A 23,732-nucleotide genomic window follows, 5' to 3' on the forward strand; every position below is an offset into this window, starting at 1 on the left:
TCTGCCCCTTGTTGAGCCGTGAGGCGAACGGCAAACCTGCACAGTACTACATCCCCCAGACGCCCTGACAGCGCGCACACCATCTGCGTCACTGAGACGCCGCCTGGAGCCCTTAAAATCACCGAGGGCATACCGCAGCGCGGGACGCGCCTACGAACCTGGTAGTTACCACGGACTTCACGCTGGATTGAGGGGAACGGCTCCTCTGCCCCTGCACTCTGCCTCTGCTCTGCCCCTTGTTGAGCCGTGAGGCGAACGGCAAACCTGCACAGTACTACATCCCCCAGACGCCCTGACAGCGCGCACACCATCTGCGTCACTGAGACGCCGCCTGGAGCCCTTAAAATCACCGAGGGCATACCGCAGCGCGGGACGCGCCTACGAACCTGGTAGTTACCACGGACTTCACGCTGGATTGAGGGGAACGGCTCCTCTGCCCCTGCACTCTGCCTCTGCTCTGCCCCTTGTTGAGCCGTGAGGCGAACGGCAAACCTGCACAGTACTACATCCCCCAGACGCCCTGACAGCGCGCACACCATCTGCGTCACTGAGACGCCGCCTGGAGCCCTTAAAATCACCGAGGGCATACCGCAGCGCGGGACGCGCCTACGAACCTGGTAGTTACCACGGACTTCACGCTGGATTGAGGGGAACGGCTCCTCTGCCCCTGCACTCTGCCTCTGCTCTGCCCCTTGTTGAGCCGTGAGGCGAACGGCAAACCTGAACAGTACTACATCCCCCAGACGCCCTGACAGCGCGCACACCATCTGCGTCACTGAGACGCCGCCTGGAGCCCTTAAAATCACCGAGGGCATACCGCAGCGCGGGACGCGCCTACGAACCTGGTAGTTACCACGGACTTCACGCTGGATTGAGGGGAACGGCTCCTCTGCCCCTGCACTCTGCCTCTGCTCTGCCCCTTGTTGAGCCGTGAGGCGAACGGCAAACCTGCACAGTACTACATCCCCCAGACGCCCTGACAGCGCGCACACCATCTGCGTCACTGAGACGCCGCCTGGAGCCCTTAAAATCACCGAGGGCATACCGCAGCGCGGGACGTGCCTACGAACCTGGTAGTTACCACGGACTTCACGCTGGATTGAGGGGAACGGCTCCTCTGCCCCTGCACTCTGCCTCTGCTCTGCCCCTTGTTGAGCCGTGAGGCGAACGGCAAACCTGCACAGTACTACATCCCCCAGACGCCCTGACAGCGCGCACACCATCTGCGTCACTGAGACGCCGCCTGGAGCCCTTAAAATCACCGAGGGCATACCGCAGCGCGGGACGCGCGCGGGCGAAGCCCGGGCCAAGGGCGGGCCCGTCCACGCCCGTCAGAGCCAGAAGGAGACTGGGCTGGGCCACTCCCCTGTCATCTGCAACATGGGTAAGAGGAAGCTGGCTGCAACTCAGGTACAGGGGGGCTCAAATGCAAAAGTCCCTCGTAAATCCACCTCCATTATTACCTACCTGACTACAGCGGTGGGTGTGTTGAATAATGAAATCGAGGTAGTGGAAAGGGAGTTGGGTTTAACAGCCAGAGAGGGTGTGGACTCACCACAGGTTGAACTGCCATCTATTCCATTGGAACCGGAGGTGATTGTTAATAAGGGTCCTGGAACTGGTATTGTTCCCGCGGGGACTGTTGGTTGCGATATGGGGGAGCGGGACCGGCTCTTGGAAGTAGCTACTATTGACTTGGCAAAAGGATCCAAACACCAGGCAACCAAGTCAGAGGGGCCTCGTGCCTTACTTAAAATAAACGGTAAAAAACAAAAGGGGCCTAAACCAAACACAGCAAAACCCAGCCACGGCTTGGATGCAAATATACAAATAGCACTGCGGAATCTGGTCGAAGAGATTTTTTCGTCACGGTTTGAGGCTATTCTGACAAATGTTGCTAAGGACGTCATTGATACTATGAACAAGTGTGTGGCGGACCTACGGTGTAAGTGCGACCGACTATACGTTATGATTGACTCATTTAAGTCTGACGCTAATCGTCTTTTATTGAATAGTCGGCGGTCCAATTCAGGTCCGAACACACACCTCAATGCTGACTTGGTTGAAAGTCCCCTACAAAGGAACTGCCTCTTATCTACGGTTAATATAAATCAAGAGCCACTAACGAACCATTTGGCTTCTAATGTACGAAAACCTGGTGTTGAATCACACTCGGCTGGGGTCAAGAATTCTGGGATTCTACTCGCTGATAGAAAGAAGGTGGCATGCAACACGAATGAAGAGGACTGTAATAAGAATATAGAGCAATTGGGGAAGTTGCTTTCCCCCAATTCATCTATAATTAATTTACCTCCAGAAGCTACCCCTTTGGTAGTAGTTTTGGTGGGGGTTCCTCCTCTACCGGTTGGTGATGTTGAATCCACAGCTGCCCTATTGAGAAAAACTAAGTATTGGTGTGAGCATCATTCTTCAGGTTCAGCGGGGATTTCAGCCAATATTATTATGGCAAGGCGAGTTGGCTGGGTGGGTCATGGCCCCAAACGTGTTACTGGGGACTGCATTATTGTTCATTTTAATAACCAAAATTTACCAGGAAGATTGCTATGGAATGCAACGGATCAGCTTGGCGGGGCTATTAGAGTTGTGCCCCTGGGTTTTTTTTATCCACCCTCTAGGAGAATTATTGATCCTTTTTTTCCCTCCCATGTCGATAGGCCTGCCCCTCAAGATGGAGTCATTAGTCTACCTAAAGATAGAGTGAGTATGGTAGTGTTACCACCAGCACAACACTCATCTCTATTACCCACGCCCAGGGATACAGGGCTGTTGTCCTCTAATAGATTTTTCCCCCTTTCTCAGTTGGGCCAAAATGATTGACCACTAGGGATAGGGGCGTCCAGTGACGACTTGATTCCTTTGGTTCAAGATCCAGGTGTGAGCAATGTAGATCTCATTCGTAATTGTAAAATCATTACGTGGAATATTGCTGGCTTTAACTCTAAGAAACACGATCCTATATGGCTGAATAACATAAAGCAATATGACATTATCGCCCTTCAGGAAACATGGGACATGGAGGACAACTTCTGGTTAGATGGGTATAGAACCTTCTCCCTACCGCCACGTCCATCTAAGGCTGGTAGAGCAAAGGGTGGTCTGCTGTTCCTCTTGTCCCTTAACCTTACAGGTTCTCTATCAAGACTAGAGGTTGATTCATTTAATATATTGGCTCTAGAAGTAAACCGTCCCAATAATTTTAGCCTGTTATTAATTAACTTCTATAATTCAAGTGAATGTACAGATAAGAATAAGCATTTGGGAATACTGAATGATTTTTTACATGAATATAGGAGAGTTCATTCCACTAATTGTTTTATTTTGCTTTTGGGGGATTTTAATATACACTTATGTGAACATGCTTGTCACATAGTAGATAACTTGGTCTATACTATTTCAGAGACCCCGCACTTTGAGCACTCTCCTCGAGGTGTTGCCCTAGAAAATTTTCTGTCTGATTCAGATCTTTTCGAACCCTCTTTTGCTAACTCCTCTGATCGCTATCATACATTCAAGAATGGTGAGACCATTATCGATTACATTTTTCTGACTCACAATCTTCTTGAAAAGGTTATTTTTTACAACGCTATATCATCCCCTTTTAGCGATCACAATCCCGTTCTGCTGGAATTAGCTTTAGACTGCGGGTTTTTGGAATTAAGTAGGAGAACACTTGGCCCTAAAAACCTGGTAACCCGGGATCAAGATAGGAGGCTTAAGTGGATCAAAGTGATACCAACACTATTCTTTACTGATTTATGTGCGAATACCAGGGATCTCATATCATTATGTAATGATCCCCTAACTTCGAAGGACGTAACCGTGGAAGCCTTCGTGGGTATTTGCTCGCAGATTGCTAAAGATCTGACCACTAAATCCAAGGGATCTGTCGAATTGCATGAAAAATGGTTTGACCAAAGTTGTTCGCAAGCACATAGTGCCTTAATCTCAGCATTGAAGGCCTCTCCGCAAGATAGGTCTTTGATAGCGAGATGTAGGAAACTATATAAAATGGCGATCCATAAGAGAAAATCTGAAATTAAAGCAGATACGTGGGATGCCCTGCTATCAGTCGACGTTTTAAAAGATAGTGCCAAGTTCTGGTCAATTGTAAATACCCCCTTTTTTTCAGGCTTGGCTAATAGTTGCCAGGAAACCAATGTTACAGAAGCCCAATGGTTAAATCACTTTGAAGGGATTTATGGCTCCAATGACCCCAATATTTATGAGTTTAATAATTTTTTACATCAAGGGAGGTCACCTCTTATTTTTGAAATTGAGGATATAGAAAAGGCCATAAAGGACACAATGAGTAATAAAGCACCAGGCCCTGATCATGTCCCAGCGGATGTTTATAAACATAATCCTACATTCTGGGCAAAAATTCTGGCCAATGTCTTCAACGCTGTGGCTTTGATTGGGCCTCCTCCATCTTGGTGTCACTCGACAATTATCCCGATTTTTAAAAAGGGCCAACGGAGTGAACCAAGGTGTTATAGACCTATATCCCTGATTGACTCGGTAGTGAAAATTCTTGGCAAAGTGATTCTTGTAAGGATCACAGCCTGGGCAGATGATAACAAAATTATAACTAATCTACAATATGGATTTCGTAAAGGTCGTGGCACTTTAGACCAATGTTTGAATTTGTTTATGTTAATGGGTAAATACACTATGGCCAAGGAGGGCACGTTGAACCTTGCTTTTATGGACTTGTCCTCAGCTTTTGACCTGGTCAACAGGTCAAAGCTGTGGACAATTCTATTGGAGATGGGTCTAGATCCACCTTTGGTCTACTTTTTAGTAGATCTTCATCGTAATCTTACTGCATCGATCAGGTTATCCCGGGATGGTAGTTGTTCCAAGCCCTTCAAATCTAGAAGAGGGGTAAGACAGGGCTGCATTATGGCACCTCTGTTATTTACCCTTTATATTAATGCTCTGGAGAAAACCCTGGTCAAAGCATGTTTGGATATTCCGCGTGTAGGAGATACCCTAATTCCAGTTCTCCTATACGCGGATGACGCTGTCTTACTGGCTAGGACGTCGATAGGTCTACAGTGCCTACTCGACGCTTTTGGTGAATTTATGTCGTCCCTGGACCTAATTGTAAATATAGGCAAATCACATGTCATGGTAATTGGCAGGAGACCTAAAAAAATAAAAACCTTCACTTGCAATGGAGGATTAGTGTCGCTCGTCCCCTCCTTCACCTATCTTGGGGTAGTTTTTGATGAAAAAAGTACTTGGGTCCCCCAACAAAAATTAAAAAAGAACGCAGTAACCAGATCAACTTCTGCTGTTCTAGGTTTTGCAAAACGCTTGGGGGCAAGACCAATGGAGGCCATTTTAAAAATATATTCCTCCAAGTGCTTGGCCATAGCGAGCTATGGCTCCGCGATCTGGGGTTATAAACCCCAACCAGATCTTCAGGTGGCTGAAAATAGTTTTCTGCGGAAACTACTCTCATTACCCCAATCTGCACCCACTTTCTCTTTGCATCAGGAACTAGGCTTGGGCTATTTATCTGACACCCTGAGCATGGCTCCGTTACTCTGCTGGCTCAGAGTTTGGCTTAATTCAGACTTGAGTCTCAATCACGAGATACTTAGAGATTGTGTTAAATTGGATAGAGTTGATAAGATTAATTGGTTGGTATATGTTAAAACTATGTTCGCCAAATTGGGACGTCAGGAGTTATATGACCATCCGGAAAACATCAGGAAGGATGATTTGAAATGGGTAAAAAGCAATTTCATAAAATTAAAGACTATGGAAAGGGAAGGGATTGAAATACAAAAACCTCTGGTGAGGGCTCACTCCCTATTAAAAACTACTTTGTTAATAGAACCCTATCTGCTTATAGTCACCAAACCATTTCATCGCTGGCTACTGACCAGACTGCGATTCAATTTACTACACTTTATTTTAGGGGATTATCCAACCTGGTCGAAACCCGAGGATGCGGGGTTATGCTCCTGTGATAATTACTCCATCCAAGATACTCTACATTTTGTATTATTTTGCAAACACTATACGGGGGCCCGCAAGAAGTTCTTGGTTCCCTTGCTTAGACAGAAGGGTTTCTCCCGGGCCAAACCTGCCCTACTATATTTACAAATGCTCACTAAAACTTATGAAATCTTTTGTATAGCATCTTTTCTTGTGGCCGCAGTTAGGGTGAAGGGTAGGACGATAGCCAGTAGGACCTTGTCGATTGATTAAAAAATGGCATGCACTTATGGCACGGATTTCCGTATGAGATTTTCCGTGTGTATACGCACTATGGCTTCTGTATCATGAATTATTTTTAAAACTGGTTTAATGATGAATGTAATAGTGTTATTTATTGTATTTTGTATGTATATTTGAAATGTATATGTTGTGTGCACTTTTATGATTTTAATTAATCGAATAAAGTGGAATGAAATGAAATGAAAAAATGATTCCGAGAATTCATGGCTCGGCTTTATCCTCTGCAGGATATGGCTACAGATCTTCTGGATTCGATTCCTATTGACTCCTTTGTGGCTAGTTTGGTGGGACGCACTTACCTTGCTGAGGACGCTGTGCTGAAAGATCCTGTTGACAAGAAAGCGGATGTTGCGCTCCCTAAGGTGTATTCTGGTTCCCACCTGGCCTTGAGGGCTGGCGTCTATGGAACTTATGTTTCGCAGTCCCTGCTGTCTGACCTGAAGTCGCTCTATCAGTCTATGGACAATGCCACAGACTGTTCTGGTTTGCTTGAGCAGATCGAGCGTCAGGTGGAGCTGCTGTCTGATGTCTCCTTTGACGTTGTGCGTGCTTCTGCTCTGTCCGGAGGGGCTTGTGTGGCTGCACGTCGCAGTCTTGTCCTTAAGGACTGGAAAACTGACTCTGCGCAGAAGGCTTGAGCATTGAGGTTGCCTTTTCAGGGTACTATGTTGTTTGGGGGGGAGTTGGAGACCAAATTACATAAGTTATTTAAGGAGACAAAGCATTCTTCTTCTTTCAAAGCCTCTGCTTCTGCTCCTGTCCCTTCTAAATCCAAATCTTTCTTTCGTCCTGCCTCTCGTAGACAGTTTGTGAGGGGCCAGGGTAGGTTTGCTTCTGGCTGTGTTTGGGACTGTAAAGCTAAGTCCCCTCCGCCTGCCAAGCCGCGTTCCTGACTCTTTGGCGGTGGTTCCCGGGTTGTTGGTTGGAGGGCGGCTGCGCTTCTTCCTGGATGCCTGGGTTCAGTTTTGTTCCGACGTCTGGGTGTTGGAGATCATTCGCCACGGTTATGTTCTGGAGTTTACGACTCCTCCACCGGACTCCGGTGTTCGACCGACTCCTTGGCCTTCGAGTCGTGTGAAGCGGTCTCATCTTTCCCACGGGATTCTGGACCTTCTTCGGAAAGGTGCCATTCAGGAGGTTCCTCCATCAGAGAGAGGGGTGGGCTTTTATTCCCTGATCTTTCTGATTCCCAAAATCACGGGGGGTTTCCGCTTGGTTTTGGATCTACGGGTTATGAACAAATGGGTGACCAGGATTCCCTTTCGCATGGAGACTTTGCAAAGGGTGATTCCTTTGGTGCTGCCGGGTCACTTCATGTGTACCCTGGATCTTCAAGATGCATATTACCATGTTCTGATCCATCCTCGGTCCCGCAGGTTTCTGCGGTTTTGTGTTCTGGGGCGTCATTATCAATTCATGGTGTTGCCGTTCGGTCTCCGGTCGGCGCAGCGGGTGTTTACAAAGGTGGTGGCGCCTTTGGTCGCGTGGCTTCATCTCCGAGGGGTAATGGTGTACCCATACTTAGACGACTGGTTGATCCATGCTCCATCTCGGGTCCTGTTGCTGGAGGCCAGGGACGTGGTGTGCTCGGCGTTGCGGGCCCATGGTTTCCTGATCAACTTGCCCAAGTGTCAACTGACGCCGTCTCAGGACATGGTTTTCATTGGGGCCCGCTTCCGTTCGAATCTGAACTGAGTGTTCCTCCCCGAGCCTCGGGTTGCGACGTTGGTATCTCTTGCTCGTCGTTTCAGGGTGGGGGGTGCCTTTCCGGTGCGCCTTTGGTTGCGTCTTATGGGTCTGATGGCGGCGACTGTTTTTACGGTGGCCTGGGCGCGTTTTCATCTGCGCCCCCTTTGGGTGTACCTCTTATCTCGCTGGGATCCCCTGTCCCGCGATTTGGATGTTCTGGTTCTTGTGTCTCTGGTGGTCCTCCCGGTTCTTCTTTGGTGGTCTGTGAGGGGTCATCTGTCATTGGGTCTGCCCCTGCAGTCTTCTCCTTCTCTGGTCTTGACGACGGATGCCAGCGCCTTGGGTTGGGGTGCGACCTTGGGGTCTCGAACCCTTCAGGGTCGTTGGTCCCTCTTGGAGAGTCGCAGGTCATCCAACTGGAGAGAGCTCACGGCGGTGTCCCGGGCTGTGATGGGTTTTCGGGGACTGTTGCTCGATCGGAATGTGTTGGTACGATCCGACAATATGGTGGCGGTGGCGTATCTGAATCATCAAGGGGGGATTCGTTCGGCATCTTTGAATGCGGTGGTGGTCCCCCTGTTTTGTTGGGCGGAGAGCCATCTGCTGTCTCTGACGGCGGTTCATCTTCGGGGAGTGGACAACTGTGTGGCGGATGTCCTGAGTCGGTGCTTTCCGGATTCTCTGGAGTTGTCTCTCACCCCGGTTGCGTTTCGGCTTGTGTGTGGGAGGTTTGGGTGTCCCTTTCTGGACATCTTTGCCTCCCGGCACAATGCTCAGCTCCCCCGTTTTTGCTCCCGGTTTCTGCATGAGGGTTACTGGAGGGGGGACGCGCTGTCGATGCCTTGGCCGTCGCGTCTTCTCTATGCCTTTCCCCCCCTGGCTCTGGTTCCCAGATTTCTGGCCCGTCTGTGTCAGGAAGATCGGGAGGTGGTGGCGGTCCTGCCGTTTTGGCCTCGAAGGTCCTGGTTTCCGACGGTGCGTCTTTTGGCGGTTCAGGGTCCTTGGTTTCTTCCCCTGTCTCCGTCTCCCCTTCGGTCTTCCCCGTCCCTGTCTCTTCTCCGGTTGCGGTTGTCGGTGTGGAAGTTGAGAGGCAGGGTTGGAGACGGCGCGGTTTCCCGGAGCATTTAGCGGTGGCTCTTCAGCGTTCCCGGTGGCCTTCTACCCTCAAGGCTTATGATCGGCATTGGGGTAATTTTGATCGTTGGTGTTTGGCATTGGGCGTCTCCCCTTTGTTCTGTTCTTTGCAGGTTGTCCTTCAGTTTTTGTGGGAGGGTTTCGAGAAGGGTTTGGCTGTGTCTACTCTGCGTGCCCAGTGGGCCGCTGTTAGGGCATTTCGTTCCCCGTGGGGGAATCTTTCCGATATTGAGGACTTGGTCTCTCGTCTTCTACGCAGTTTTACTGTTTCTCGGCCTGTGCCTCGTCCTTCTTTTCCCCTGTGGGATATGCCTTTAGTCCTTCGGGTTTTGGTCGGTCCTCCTTTTGAGCCCTTGGAGACGGTGGATTTGAAATTTCTCACTCTCAAGGTGGTTTTCCTGGTGGCTGTCACCTCTGCTCGTCATCTTGGGGAGTTGGGGGCCTTGATGGCGCGTGCTCCTTTTCTGTCTTTCACGGAGGGTGGGGTGGTGCTCCGCCTTGATTCTTCTTTTGTGCCGAAGGTTTCTTCGCAATTTCACAGGTGTCAGGAGTTGGTTTTACCTGCCCTGGGCTCTGTTTTGGATTCTCCTGGTGGTCCCCAGTGGTCCTTGTTGGATGTGTGCAGGGCTTTGCGCATTTATCTTGACCGCACGGCGGTGTTTCGCAAGTCGGACTCCCTTTTTGTCTCCTTGGGAGTAAGGCTTCTTCTGTGTCGATCGGCCGTTGGCTGAAGCGAGTCATTTCCTTGGCCTACTCTCTGTCTGGGTCTCCTCCTCCTTTGGGGGTTCAGGGTCGTTCTACGAGAGGCGTGGCTGCTTCTTGGGCGGAGGTTCTGGGTGTTCCTCTCTCTGAGATTTGTAGAGCTGCCACGTGGGCCTCTTCTAATACTTTCATCCGGCATTATCGGCTCCTCAATCTGTTGGGGGATGATGGAGGTTTTGCGTTGGGGGTGTTGAGCTCTGTTCGCTCCTGATGTTTTTTTCTTCTTTATTTCCAATAAATCTCTGGGTTTGTTTGCTGTCCTGGTGGTTTGTTGTGTTTTCTGGTATGAATGCCGGTGTTTGCTTAGGTATTTCTCACTTGTCCATGACGGTGTCGAGGACGTAGGGACCTGGGGGTAATGTCCTATTACTTACCGGTAATCTTCATTACTCCGGGTCCCGTAGTCCTCGACACCGTCATGACTTCCCTCCCTCCCTCCCTGTCTGCCGGCCTTCATTGGGGCTTGGTATTTAAGGAGGAATGCTGGGACCGGTACTCCTTATGTACTCCCAGTGGGAGGGGGGAGGATAGGTCCAGCATTCCTGCGTTCTTTTTTCTGTCAGTGAGATAGTTACATCTCACTTGTCCATGACGGTGTCGAGGACTACGGGACCCGGAGTAATGAAGATTACCGGTAAGTAATAGGACATTCTTGTGAACAACCCCCCTTCTACCCTATTTAACCGTGCAGGCCCTACTTACCACTTTAAAAGTCTCTGCCACCCCCTGGGAGTGGAACACACTCAATAAACTGTAAAAGTGAACCAGAGAACTGAGGGCGGGAGGTTGAACAAACCCTCAGAGTCACACAGAAGTAGAGAGAGGAGCACCTTGGTAATGCAGGTCAGCACAGACAGCTTCCGGGTGGCAGCCTCCATTCACTTCCAGGCAGCGGTACACAGGGGGCGTGGCTCTCTGCAGACACTGGACTCCGGTGCCCACATAACCCTCATGGCACTCGCACCGACGACTGTTCTGCAGAGGGAATATGCACATTAATATATACTTACTTTAAATAGTGCATACACTGAGGCCTTCTCATAACATACTACTGACGACCCCATGTGCCAAAAACTGCTGAGCTTAAAAGAGTCTACAAGGGGTGTGCATAGGGACCCAGACTTGTGCTAACACCCAACTTACACTAACACAGCATGGAGACAGGAAGGTGTGTGCATAGGGACCCAGACTTGTACTAACACCCGACTTACACTAACACAGCATGGAGACAGGAAGGTGTGTGCACAGGGACCCAGACTTGTACTAACACCCGACTTACACTAACACAGCATGGAGACAAGAAGGGGTGTGCACAGGGACCCAGACTTGTACTAACACCCGACTTACACTAACACATCATGGAGACAGGAAGGTGTGTGCATAGGGACCCGGACTTGTACTAACACCCGACTTACACTAACACAGCATGGAGACAGGAAGGGGTGTGCATAGGGACCCAGACTTGTGCTAACACCCGACTTACACTAACACAGCATGGAGACAAGAAGGGGTGTGCATAGGGACCCGGATTTGTATAAACACCCGACTTACACTATCACAGCATGGAGACAGGAAGGGGTGTGCATAGGGACACGGACTGGTGCTAACACCCGACTTACACTAACACAGCATGGAGACAATAAGGGGTGTGCATAGGGACCCAGACTTGTGCTAACAGCCGACTTACACTAACACAGCATGGAGATAAAAAGGGGTGTGCATAGTGACCCAGATTTCACCCACACCCAGGCTTACACTAACATAGCATGGAGACAAAAAAGGGGTGTGCATAGGGACCCAGACTTGTACAAACACCCATTATTACACTAACACAGCATGGAGACAGGAAGGTGTGTGCACAGGGACCCAGACTTGTACTAACACCCGACTTACACTAACACAGCATGGAGACAGGAAGGGGTGTGCATAGGAACCCGGACTGGTGCTAACACCCGACTTACACTAACACAGCATGGAGACAATAAGGGGTGTGCATAGGGACCCAGACTTGTGCTAACAGCCGACTTACACTAACACGGCATGGAGATAAAAAGGGGTGTGCATAGTGACCCAGATTTCACCCACACCCAGGCTTACACTAACATAGCATGGAGACAAAAAGGGGTGTGCATAGGGACCCAGACTTGTACAAACACCCATTATTACACTAACACAGCATGAAGATAAAAAGGGGTGTGCATAGTGACCCAGATTTCACCCACACCCGACTTACACTAACACAGCATGGAGACAAGAAGGGGTGTGCACAGGGACCCAGACTTGTACTAACACCGACTTACACTAACACAGAATGGAGACAGGAAGGTGTGTGCATAGGGACCCAGACTTGTACTAACACCCGACTTACACTAACACAGCATGGAGACAAGAAGGGGTGTGCACAGGGACCCAGACTTGTGCTAACACCTGACTTACACTAACACAGCATGGAGACAAGAAGGGGTGTGCATTGGGACCCAGACTTGTGCTAACACCCGACTTACACTAACATAGCATGGAGACAGGAAGGGGTGTGCACAGGGACCCAGACTTGTATTAACACCCGACTTACACTATCACAGCATGGAGCCAAGAAGGGGTGTGTACAGGGGACTTGTACTAACACCCGACTTACACTAACACAGCATGGAGACAAGAAGGGGTGTGCACAGGGACCCAGACTTGTACTAACACCCGACTTACACTAACACAGCATGGAGACAAGAAGGGGTGTGCACAGGGACCCAGACTTGTACTAACACCCGACTTACACTAACACAGCATGGAGACAGGAAGGGGTGTGCACAGGGACCCGGACTTGTACTAACACCCGACTTACACTAACACAGCATGTAGACAGGAAGGGGTGTGCATAGGGACCCGGACTTGTACTAACACCTGACTTACACTAAGACAGCATGGAGACAGGAAGGGGTGTGCATAGGGACCCAGACTTGTACTAACATCCAGTCTTACACTAAGACAGCATAGAGACAAAAAAGGTGGGCATGGAACCCCCGACTTGTCTTAAATCTCATCCTTACACTATCACAGCATGGAGATAACAAGCATTGGCATAGCCAATAGGTCTCGCCTTTGGGACCTTATAAGCGTTTAGTTATCCAGCACAATATTCTTGGGCAACGTTGCATGGCTAAACACTTATAAGGTCCCAACGGCGAGACCTCTTGGCTATGCCAATGCTTGTATATACAAGGTTTCGCTTTCTGGAAGAGATAAATGGGGACAATAAAAGTTTAATTCACAAATCGCTCTGGGGCTGTTTAATGAACCTGCATGATATTTGGCAGTGAACAAATTAAGTTCAATACAAAGCACGACAAGGCATGAACAACAATCCCTGTGCACAGTAAGAGAGGGCAGGTCTTGGCAGAAGCCCGCACACGGCGCAGAAGAACTACATCGACGACGAACCAGAATGCACGAATTTCAGAGCTTTTTCGGTTTTCACCAAACCATAAGTGTCTTTTAACTAGGTTTTCTTTAGTGAAACATTATTATTAATGAATGTTTTTGATTACAAGACCCAAGCAGACAACTCAGTCGGTCAGGCTTCTGAAGATCTTCTCACAATAAGTATTACAATGCAGACCTCCCTCCCCAGGGGGAAGGGGTACTCTACACCAAAACACTCGTCTACTAAAATAATCAGTGAGCTACAGTTGACAATATTTCACCCATAAATGCCTAATGCCTGTAACAATAGGCAAGTCAGGCAACTTTTCATCCTAAACAGACCACCCTCGAAGAATAGACAAACTTTCAGCCCTTCGGCAGGCAGGTCTAAATTACAAAGATCAATAGTACTGCAGTTGGTAAACAAACAAAAATACACTACCTCTCAAAAAGGCATACCAAGGATTATCACAAATCAAATTAAATCTTCTGCCCCCATGGTTTGTGAAAGGGTGCTGACCAACACCAACCAACTTGCCTGCTACAAAGAGATGTAATTTCATGTAAAGGAACAGGTCTACAAACTGTAATAAGCATCCACCAGTAAATGCATGCTGGTTATACTTAATGTTGTCGACAATAAAGAAGCCAGGCCTACTGCCTTTGTCTTAACTTTTCATCAGAAACGGTCTGTCAGATAGGCTAACAGGCCCCAGAACTATGGCCTACAGGGTACTCTGTGAACGTCAAAGTAATGTACCCCGTTGAAAGATCCAACGCAGTTAAACAATCCAACCTCTGATGCCTTCCCTCTGTAAGATACAATGTTCACAATAAACATGCCAGGGCTTCTGCCTTTATATAATAAACAGACCAGGCAGCTAAAGACCTAATCTGTCTTGCCACCACACCCAACTGTATGGAGAATAGATATTCCATAAGGCAAAAAGTTGGATACAGGCACTCTAACAGCGGAAGCAGCCACATCATTCACTGTGTGCATTTCAGCAATTTACTTCAAGAGCTTAAGTCAATAAATCCACCAGTGAACCTGAAAGGCCTGCGTTTTTTAATATAAAAAGCATTGGCAAAGTAAATAGACCTGACAAGTAATGCAGCCATTCTCCAGGGGAGGGAAGGACACACGAAGCCTACACCGCTGACCAATAACAAGCAAATGGGAGTGACAATGAGCCAAGCAATAATAAACAAGGGATGGTGTCTAGGCGCAACGAGAAAACCCCATGGGCTAGGAGAGACAGCAAACGCACTGTCTAGGCTAGGCCTAAAACATTCAACCCGTGACCACCATCATTCCTTGTGAACAAAGTAGTCAGGATAGCACTGTAGAGTTGTTCAACCGACAGCAAATCAGCATTTCACCACAGCTCAGTTTGAGGTCACTGAACCGCGGCCCATAATCCCAAGACACAAGCCCCTACTAACCCTGAGGCAAAGTGGATCACACCAAGAGTGACTGGGGCTCTCTGGCTGCAGCAGCACAGCAAGGGTACTAGTCAGGTCACCCACAAGAGGGTGGTCTTTCATGTCCCTGCTCACACAGGTTGAGAGCCAGTCACCCCGCAGATGCTGGCGTGGACTCGACCCACCCTCTACCGTTTATTGACGGATATGAGTAAAGTCTTCCTGGGGGCAGCATGTGGTGATCTGTTTATGGGTGGAAGCTCAGGCCTCTCAGGAGAACGGGTGGGCGTCAGTGAGTGTCGCCTCCAGGTCACAGGAGGGTGGGGCGGGTTCTGTGTGGACGCAGATTGCAGCCCAGCGTAGGGTCAACACTTGCACAGGCAGCACGTGCGCTCCAGGGACATGCAGATGCCTGGCCAATGCCAACCAGAGGGTCAATGGCCCCCAACCCGGCCTCTACACCCTCTCCAGTAGGCACAGAAGGGCCCTCGCCCAGGGGCACACCTCTGCAGGAACAGAAAGGTGACCCCTCCCCCAAAGAAAGCATAATTCCCCACAGGGAGCACCTGCTGCAAACATCCACACTCCCACCCCCAGCATGTCAGAGGGTCACAAGGCTCACCCTGCACCACCCACGGCATACCAAGCCCCCATTCCAACGGAGGGGGCATAGTACCTAGCCCTACTTACAGACCACGGAGCAGCGTTTGAGCTGGACGGCTCTGCCACAAAATCCAGCTGCCAGGAAGGCAGCCGCCCCAAAGGAAAGGGGTCCCCCACCCCCTTATTCCCCGGGGGGGCTCACATCACCCCACCCGACAGAACCCTCTCCCACCCTGAAGAGTGGCCCACGGGAGCGCTCACCTTGCACCAGCCGCTTCATCTTGTTGTACCGCGCCCACATGAAGTTCTTGCCCTCCTGGGATGGGAAGGGGGCTGGGGCCGCTGAGGAGAAGCTGCGGCCGCCGCCGTGGGGTGAGTGCGGGGTGGCAGGCAGGGGGGAGGCGGGGGCGCAGGCCGCGCCCGCCCCGCACGGGGAGCCCTCGCTCCCGCTGGCCGTGCCGTAGGAGGCCGCGGCGGCCCTGCCAGTGCCGCTCCTCAGGGAGAGCCTCCAGAGCACGAGGGCGCTGCCAGCCATGGCCGTGGATTGGGTGGAGGGCACGAGGCGGTAGCGTGGAGGCCGTAGATCGCTTGCGCTTCTACCACGCGCACACCGTGAAAATCGCCTCCACCTGCCTCGTGCAACCACTGAGGACGTTGGATAGGACTCTAACTGTGATCGCCTTGTGCCGGGCCAGATCCTTCACCCGACCCTCGGGAGCTAACCCCTCCTTCTTTCTTTCACACACCCCACCCATCGCAAAGCTTGAGCCAACCTCCTATCTGGACTACCTTAGTAACATGAGGGGCGCGAGACCGAGGATCTGAGCCCGAACTTTGTCACGCCGTTCCTAAGCCAACAAGCGCTCGCCATGACGTTTTCGTTTTTCTGCAGTCCCACTTGGATGGCCTCGCCTGCTAAAAGGTTTCTTATCTTTATGGGGCCATGTGTTTGGCCCCATAAAGATAAGAAACCTTTTACTTCAGAAGGAAAGCAAGCGAGGCCGTCCAAGAGGGACGGCAGAAAAAGCCGAGCGAAAACGTCACCAACAGCTCTTTCCCAATGGCTGGCCGCCGTTTAGCATAAACGGTGACGCAGGCCACTGGGAAAGAGGGGTGGGGCTTACAGCCCTTTACTGAAAAATCCCCAAAACATAAAATTTCGCCAGCGAGACTGCGCATGTGTGCAGCCTACGCTAGCGAGACCTAAAAGGAGAGCGCATAGGGACCTAGACTTGTAATAACATCCAGCCTTACACTAACAGAGCATAGAGACAAAAAAGGTGGGCAGAGGGCACCCGACCTACACCAACACACAGACTTATATTAACACAGCATGGAGACAAGAAGGGGTGGGCATAGGTACCCAGACATGTTCTTACACCCAGCCTCATACTAACACAACATGGAGACAAGAAGGGGTGTGCATAGGGACCCAGATATTTACTAACATCCAGCCTTACACTAACAGAGCATAGAGACAAAAAAGGTGGGCATAGGTCCCAGACTTACACTAACACCCGGTTTACGCTAACACAGCATGGAGAGAAGAAGAGGTGTGCATAGGGACCCAGACTTGTACTAAAACCCAGATTTACACTAACACAGTATGGAGAAAAGAGGTATGCATAGGAGTTCAAGCCTGTACCAAGTGTTCCTGTTTTCAGTTCCTATCTTTTCATGAATTCTGGTGGAGTTTTATCAGTGTTTTCAAAACTTGTAAAAACCGATGGCTATTCGAGTTTTACATTTTTGTGCCATCAGAAAATTCATGGGGATAGTGAGTTGTTATCTTTCTCTCGTGCTTCATTCTTATTGTCAGTTCTTTCCGTTCCTGACCCTCATCCCTTCTTTCTACCCTTTCCTTCGATTTGTTCTTGCATATAATCTTTCATTATTTCTCTCACCACCCTGCCAATCTTGTTTTCCTTCACTTAATGTCTTCTTTCCATTGGGCAGCCCACCCCATCTCAAAGATGTGCAAAGTAGGAGATATGTTTGCACCTCCTTAAGATTTGATTGTAGCAGATACAAGAATGATGGTGGCATTTAACAGCCGGCTGCTGTTCTGCAGTAAACTGCTGAAAGAAGAGGTTTTCTACTTAGCCCATGAGGTGTATGTTGTCAGTTATTTAGTGTTGCATTTTTTTTTAAGCAAATGACAAGTAGTCTTGTTCTTTGTCTCAAGATGCCAAGAAAAGAATGTTCAAATGTACCAACAGTGCCTGATCTGCACCTTTTCCTGCTTGACCTGATCATAGGGGAGAAGTCTGCAAAGAAATTTGACATGAATACTGTTGATTATATGACCTTTGGTGACTGCAAACTGCCTGATGAATGAAAAAGCAGTTAAGGCAGTAAAGAAATGTGATGGCCTACAGGAGACCCTCTGTCATTTGGCTGTTTTGGTCACACTGCGAATGACATCAACTTTTGCAACACACGAGGTGAACTGTGAAATGCAGGAAAACCGCACAGCAAGGTCTGGGTATTATTGTCAACTTTTCTTTCTGTCTACTTGTGTGTTTTTTACGTTGTTGGGTCATGCCTACCAGATACTGTTTATACTTGGGAGTCAGTCTGAGGCTGCTTATCGACGATATCTGCCAGGCATGTGGGGCTGAATTTCTGGTGTGAAGGACATCAACCCTGGGCTTCTATTGGAATTCTCTAGGGCATATTATCAAGCCCCTTATCGCACCTTTAGCGGCAGTTTCCTGCCACTAAAACGGCGATAATGTTATTGGCGTTCTTGAAGATAAGACCCTTAAGAGCATATTATCAACAGATTGTGATATTTATCGCAAATCACGCATAGCGCGTATTTATTTATCGCCGTCTATCGCTGGATTACATTGCCGTGTTAGCGGAGTATTAGCAACACTTTGCTCAGAGGCGATGTATAATCCAGCAATAGTGGTGAAAACCAGCAATAGCGTGAGAAATCCAGCGATAATTTCACTGCGCTAATGAAAAGCTTGCTAATAGGCACGTGTGGACTTAACCTAACAATCCACCTCCCAAGATGGTTAAGTCAAGTTTTTATCAGGTGTTGAATTCCAGCGATAACCGCGGTTAGCGTGACTTTTTTTATTGCTTCGCGAGGCCGGGGCCGGGGCCGGGGCCGCATTGATAATAGAGGGAAGTTGTGTTTACGACTGTTTCCATGTAGTTTTAGTGAGGAACGCCTACTTTGCATGTCATTAGCTATAAATATCGCTGACATGCAAAGCGGCAAAAAAAACGGCTGCTATCTCAAGAAAACAAGCGCTAAAGCATGTTAGCGAGTCCTTGTTAATAGTGCAATAGAAAAATCGCCGCTTGTTCGGCGATATTTGCCAAAAAAGCGGCGATACTTCTCTTGATAATATGCCCGATAGTCTTTTTTGAACTAGGTTAATTTGAAAAGTACCCATCTAGCAACCCGACACGTTACACGCATTCCTTTCTATAGACTCTGCTCAGCACCCCTGGTACAACACTGCTTCAAGATGGTAACAAAAATGTGCTTTTAATTGAGAAAATAATCCACAGTTACAGATAGAAACTTGCAGAGGAAGGCACACACTGAATTCTGGGAATTGTTCTTACCATAAAGACAAGCTGGGACTACACTGCAAGCAGTGCTTAGTTTGTAAAACAAATAAGGGCCCGGGCCCTCGTCACGGGGCCACCGCAGCCCGCAGCACCCATTGCTCCTGCCTGCTCTGCCAACGACAGGACCAGCACAACTACTAACCGTGTTCCTCCTATAAGTGAGACAATTCAGAATGTTCCAGGACCCCCCCCCAAACCATAAGGATGGCTTGAGTGACCAGTATTAGTCATTTTAATGTATATTGAATTAATAAACAACTCTTGTTGGGCTTATCTTCTACAGCTATTTAAAATGAAAAGGGGTGGAGTGATCCACACCTACATGACGCACAGCAGTCGCACTCTGGAGAGTTTTCAAGTAATAGTATGCAATTTTAATCAACCAAATTTCAAAATAACTTGATTGTCAAATGTTCAAATACATAACATGAATCAGAAGCGTATTTTTAAACATACGTTGTGATTAAATGAAACATAATTCATGGCTGTGATACTTGACAAGCAAAATTAAATATGCTGAACAATGCGATTCCTTAAACTTCAAAATACATCAGTATTTTCAATATTTATCCCAATGCATTTCGGGTTATTAACCCTTCTTCAGGGGATTCAGTTCATGTGCTTCAGAAAGCAGTTCCACGTTTACAACACTACAAAAAATGAAACAGTCGAACTTAGTTGACATCGGTAATACTAGGATTTGCACTCACAGCAAGAGCTGTGTTAGTGAGCAAGAGTTGTGCTAAATGTCCCGGTGTTTTTCAGAAGCAAAGAAAAAAGTATTCGTGGCCAAAGAAATATTTTAGTGAGTGTCATGAAGAAAACGGGTGATAAGATCAACGCAACCTGTATCCACGAAGTAAATTCCCACCGAAGAAGAGAAAAGGAAACAAAAGTCAGCTCGCACCTATGTGAAAACCATAGAAGATAGTATGTGGTACTCACATTCAGGGGTCCAAACAAGTATGTAGGGACCGTAGTACTGTCGCAGTGTGCGCCTATTAAAAATATACGGGAATCATGTTTGTACGCGCTCAACTTTTAAAAGGAAGAGACTATCTGATGAAATCAGTAAAATCTTACCCTACGGTGCTCTAGATGTAGTCAATTTCAAGTGTTGAAAATGCCTGTGAAGGTGAAAGAAGCTTAGTTAGGTCCGGTGTGTGGCCGACACGGAGCAATCGCGTTAACGAGAGTTCATGAAGTCGCATAGCTTACCCGTCAGTAGGATCCAAGAAACGTGAAACGTGTGTAATCCTGATGCGTTCGTGACAACGACGCGTCATCTTTGTGAGTCGTGGAAAGAAAGCTGTTTTTATAAGCAGCCTGAAATGTTGTAAAAAACTTTATTGAGCCGTCAGTTGAATCTCTAGCTACTAGCAAGGATCCTGTAGGGTTAATGAGGTTCGCGTGAAAGTGTACCGTAATTCTAACCAATAAAGAAAAAATCGAAAAGATAAGTACGTGTGTGTCTATGTAAAAAAGAGAGAAAAAATTGATTTGGTGATGTATACCCAGGACCTACTTAAAGCAGTTGATCACCCCAGTGAATAGTAAATGTATCTTAAAAACCAGAGGATTGAGTATAGAAGACGAGTGCAAATCCTTCACAAAGCTGTTATCCTGCCGGGGGGAGCGTGAATCTACCATTCAGAAATGAGGAGCATTTATGAGCATGAATCATAAGAAACAAGAGAATTCAATGTGATCATTGAGCCCCCCCGGAATTAAAGTACCCAATTTTTTTATCCAGAACGTTTCTTTTCTTGCTAGCATGTTGTGAGGGTCACCTCTTGCTATGAGTGCAAATCCTAGTATTACCGATGTCAACTAAGTTCGACTGTTTCATTTTTTGTAGTGTTGTAAACGTGGAACTGCTTTCTGAAGCACATGAACTGAATCCCCTGAAGAAGGGTTAATAACCCGAAATGCATTGGGATAAATGTTGAAAATACTGATGTATTTTGAAGTTTAAGGAATCGCATTGTTCAGCATATTTAATTTTGCTTGTCAAGTATCACAGCCATGAATTATGTTTCATTTAATCACAACGTATGTTTAAAAATACGCTTCTGATTCATGTTATGTATTTGAACATTTGACAATCAAGTTATTTTGAAATTTGGTTGATTAAAATTGCATACTATTACTTGAAAGCTCTCCAGAGTGCGACTGCTGTGCGTCATGTAGGTGTGGATCACTCCACCCTTTTTCATTTTACATAGCTACAGATAGGGTCAGGGCTGAAACCCTAACACATGACAGCACGCTGATATTAGTTAAAACTAGCCTACTTGTTCTTATAACACAAATTTACATTCAATAACAGGTGTGCAGGTACAACACATCCTTTACCTTATCTCTTACAGCTCCACCATGTGGCAAACTGCCATAAGTGCCGGTGTTGACAATTAGGGGCCGGTACCGAGCACTGGAACCACCGGCTCAAATTAGGCACTGATTGCAAGATACATTTTGCAGGGGTCGATCTCACGCCACTACCAGAGCCCCTGAGAACCGGCTGCGGTAGGCCCACACTCACACCCTCATCTGGTCACATCTCCCATGCCCCTTCAGAGATCTACTGACCGGGCCAATGCTGGTGCAGGTTGCGTGCTCGTTGCAGCCCCCATTCTGGCCATCCGCACACTTATCGATGGGGATGCAGACCACGCCATCGCCCCGGTAACCCTCCAGACACTGGCACTGGACATGGACCCCCTGCTGGGTGCAGACAGCATACTCACTACAGCCTCCGTTGTACTGAGAGCATCGGTCCATCACTGCGGAGGTAAGAGATGGGAAGATCTTATGTTAAACCAGATTTATATCACCGTCAGCCTCAGGGCATGCATCGTGAGGAAACAGGAGCAACAGAAGATAAAGAAATAATACATGGAAGTTTCCATTCCCTGTAGCTGTTGTGTCACTACTCCCTTGTAATACGAAAACAACATCATTATTACACTGTAATGACTTTTTACATTTGAAGGGTATCATAACATCCTGCTGCCTGAGCCAGCAGACAGGGCAGGGAAAGCAGCAGGTTCCACAATATGTCTCAAACCAAAGCATACATTAAACTAAGAAACGTTCTCACTTTCACTGCAACACAATCTTATGCCCTGATTGTGAGGATTGATTGAGGGTTGCCAGAAGGAAGCAAGAGTGACCTTCTGGCTGGGATTGACTGGGATTTGCAGAAGAAGCAAGAGTGATCTTCTGGCTGGGATTGACTGGAGGTTCCAGAAGGAAGCAAAAGTGATCCTCTGGCTGGCATTGATTAGGGGGTTCCAAAAGTAAGCAAGAGTGGTCTTCTAGCTGGGAGTGGGGGGAGGGGGGTTCAAGAAGGAAGCAAGAGTGATCATCTGGCCGGGATTGATCAAGGGTTCCAGAAGGAGGCAAGAGTGATCTTCTGGCTGACATTATTTGGAGGGTTCCAGAAGGAAGCAAGAGTGATCATCTGGCTGGAATTGATTGGGGGGGTACCAGAAGGAAGCAAGAGTGATCTTCTGGCTGGGATTGATTGGGGGCTCCAGAAGGAAGCAAGAGTGATCTTCTAGCTAGGATTGACCTGGGGTTCCGGAGCAAGCAAGAGTGATCTTCTGGCTGGGATTGATTGGGGGTACCAGAAGCAAGCAAGAGTGATATTCTGGCTGGGATTGATTGGAGGCTCCAGAAGCAAGCAAGAGTGATCTTCTGGCTGACATTAATTGGAGGGTTCCAGAAGGAAGCAAGAGTGATCTTCTGGCTGGGATTGACTGGGGGTTGCAGAAGGAAGCAAGAGTGATCTTCTGGCTGGGATTGACTGGGGGTTGCAGAAGGAAGCAAGAGTGATCTTCTGGCTGGGATTGACTTGGGGTTCCAGAAGGAAGCAAGAGTGATCTTCTGTCTGGGATTGATTTCCAGAACAGCTTTGGGGTGAAAGGAAGGGCTACCCTTGGGCTCGCTTTCATCAGGATGATATGCTGTACAGTGGTTTCATTGAAAGGTCCTGCAGCATCCATTCTCCTGGCCTTTGTAATGGGCTCAAGAAACATTGCCAAGATTAGGTCAGTCATTCTCATAATGTGTCAGTGATGGCTGCCAGGATGCACAACAAGACCAAGAATGCCCAACATATGTCACGTAGGACAATTATCATGCCAGGGCCACTATCATGCCCGGAATGGACACAACTATGTCGGAGCTGAACCCAGTATGATGGGAATCGACATATACTATTGGTGTCCTCGGTGACAGTTTAGCTTCCAGGGATAAACATTGTTTATCAGGATGAAACACAATGCCAGCCACACACACTGGCAGGCACATCCATAAATGTGCACACATGCATGCACACAAAGTTGTATGCGCAGTAAGGTTCAGAAGTGGACCTCAGCTGTGCGTGCATCCCCTGCTCTCCTCAGCACCAACGCACACACTGTCACACTGGTACCTTCTGCCCACACTGAGGTGACTCTGGCTGCTGCTGACACTCCTCTTTCCTGGCTCGTTGTTCACGCACATAGTGTGACTGATCGAGTGGGGCCTACACCATGTCCAGACTCCTTGTACCTTTACTAGATTGAGAGTGGAAGCCTACGGCCATCTTGCAGTCCCGCGCAGTGCTTCGTGATTTAGAATGATGGCCTTACCTTAGTGGGGCTGGCTGTCACGTTACAAGTCTTGAGATAAGCAGCACTATCATCTTTAAAGTGCATAAACCCTCTTAATGATGTACTCGGCTAAGATTCACCCAAGAGAGCTACTTCCGGGGTGTTAGCGAGCTTTCAGCAGGTCCTGAGCTACTCGTTGGAGACGCTCTGGATTGAACAGCAAACACTGTCCTCTGG

At 48.3% G+C, this 23,732-nt stretch overlaps 1 protein-coding gene across 1 annotated transcript in view; it reads right to left on the minus strand.

Annotated features, from left to right (window-relative positions):
- The window catches only part of STAB1 (stabilin 1), a 1,212,756-nt gene that overhangs the window by 118,276 nt on the left and 1,070,748 nt on the right, over positions 1-23,732 (minus strand). The window contains exons 60-61 of the mRNA XM_085624210.1: positions 21,487-21,680; positions 10,689-10,833 (exon numbers count right to left, since the gene is read on the minus strand). Of these exons, the coding sequence (XP_085480336.1) occupies positions 10,689-10,833; positions 21,487-21,680 (339 nt within the window). The remainder of the gene's footprint in view (positions 1-10,688; positions 10,834-21,486; positions 21,681-23,732) is intronic.

This window comes from Triturus cristatus, chromosome 9 (genome assembly GCF_964204655.1).
Source record: "Triturus cristatus chromosome 9, aTriCri1.1, whole genome shotgun sequence".
NCBI lineage: Eukaryota > Metazoa > Chordata > Amphibia > Caudata > Salamandridae > Triturus > Triturus cristatus.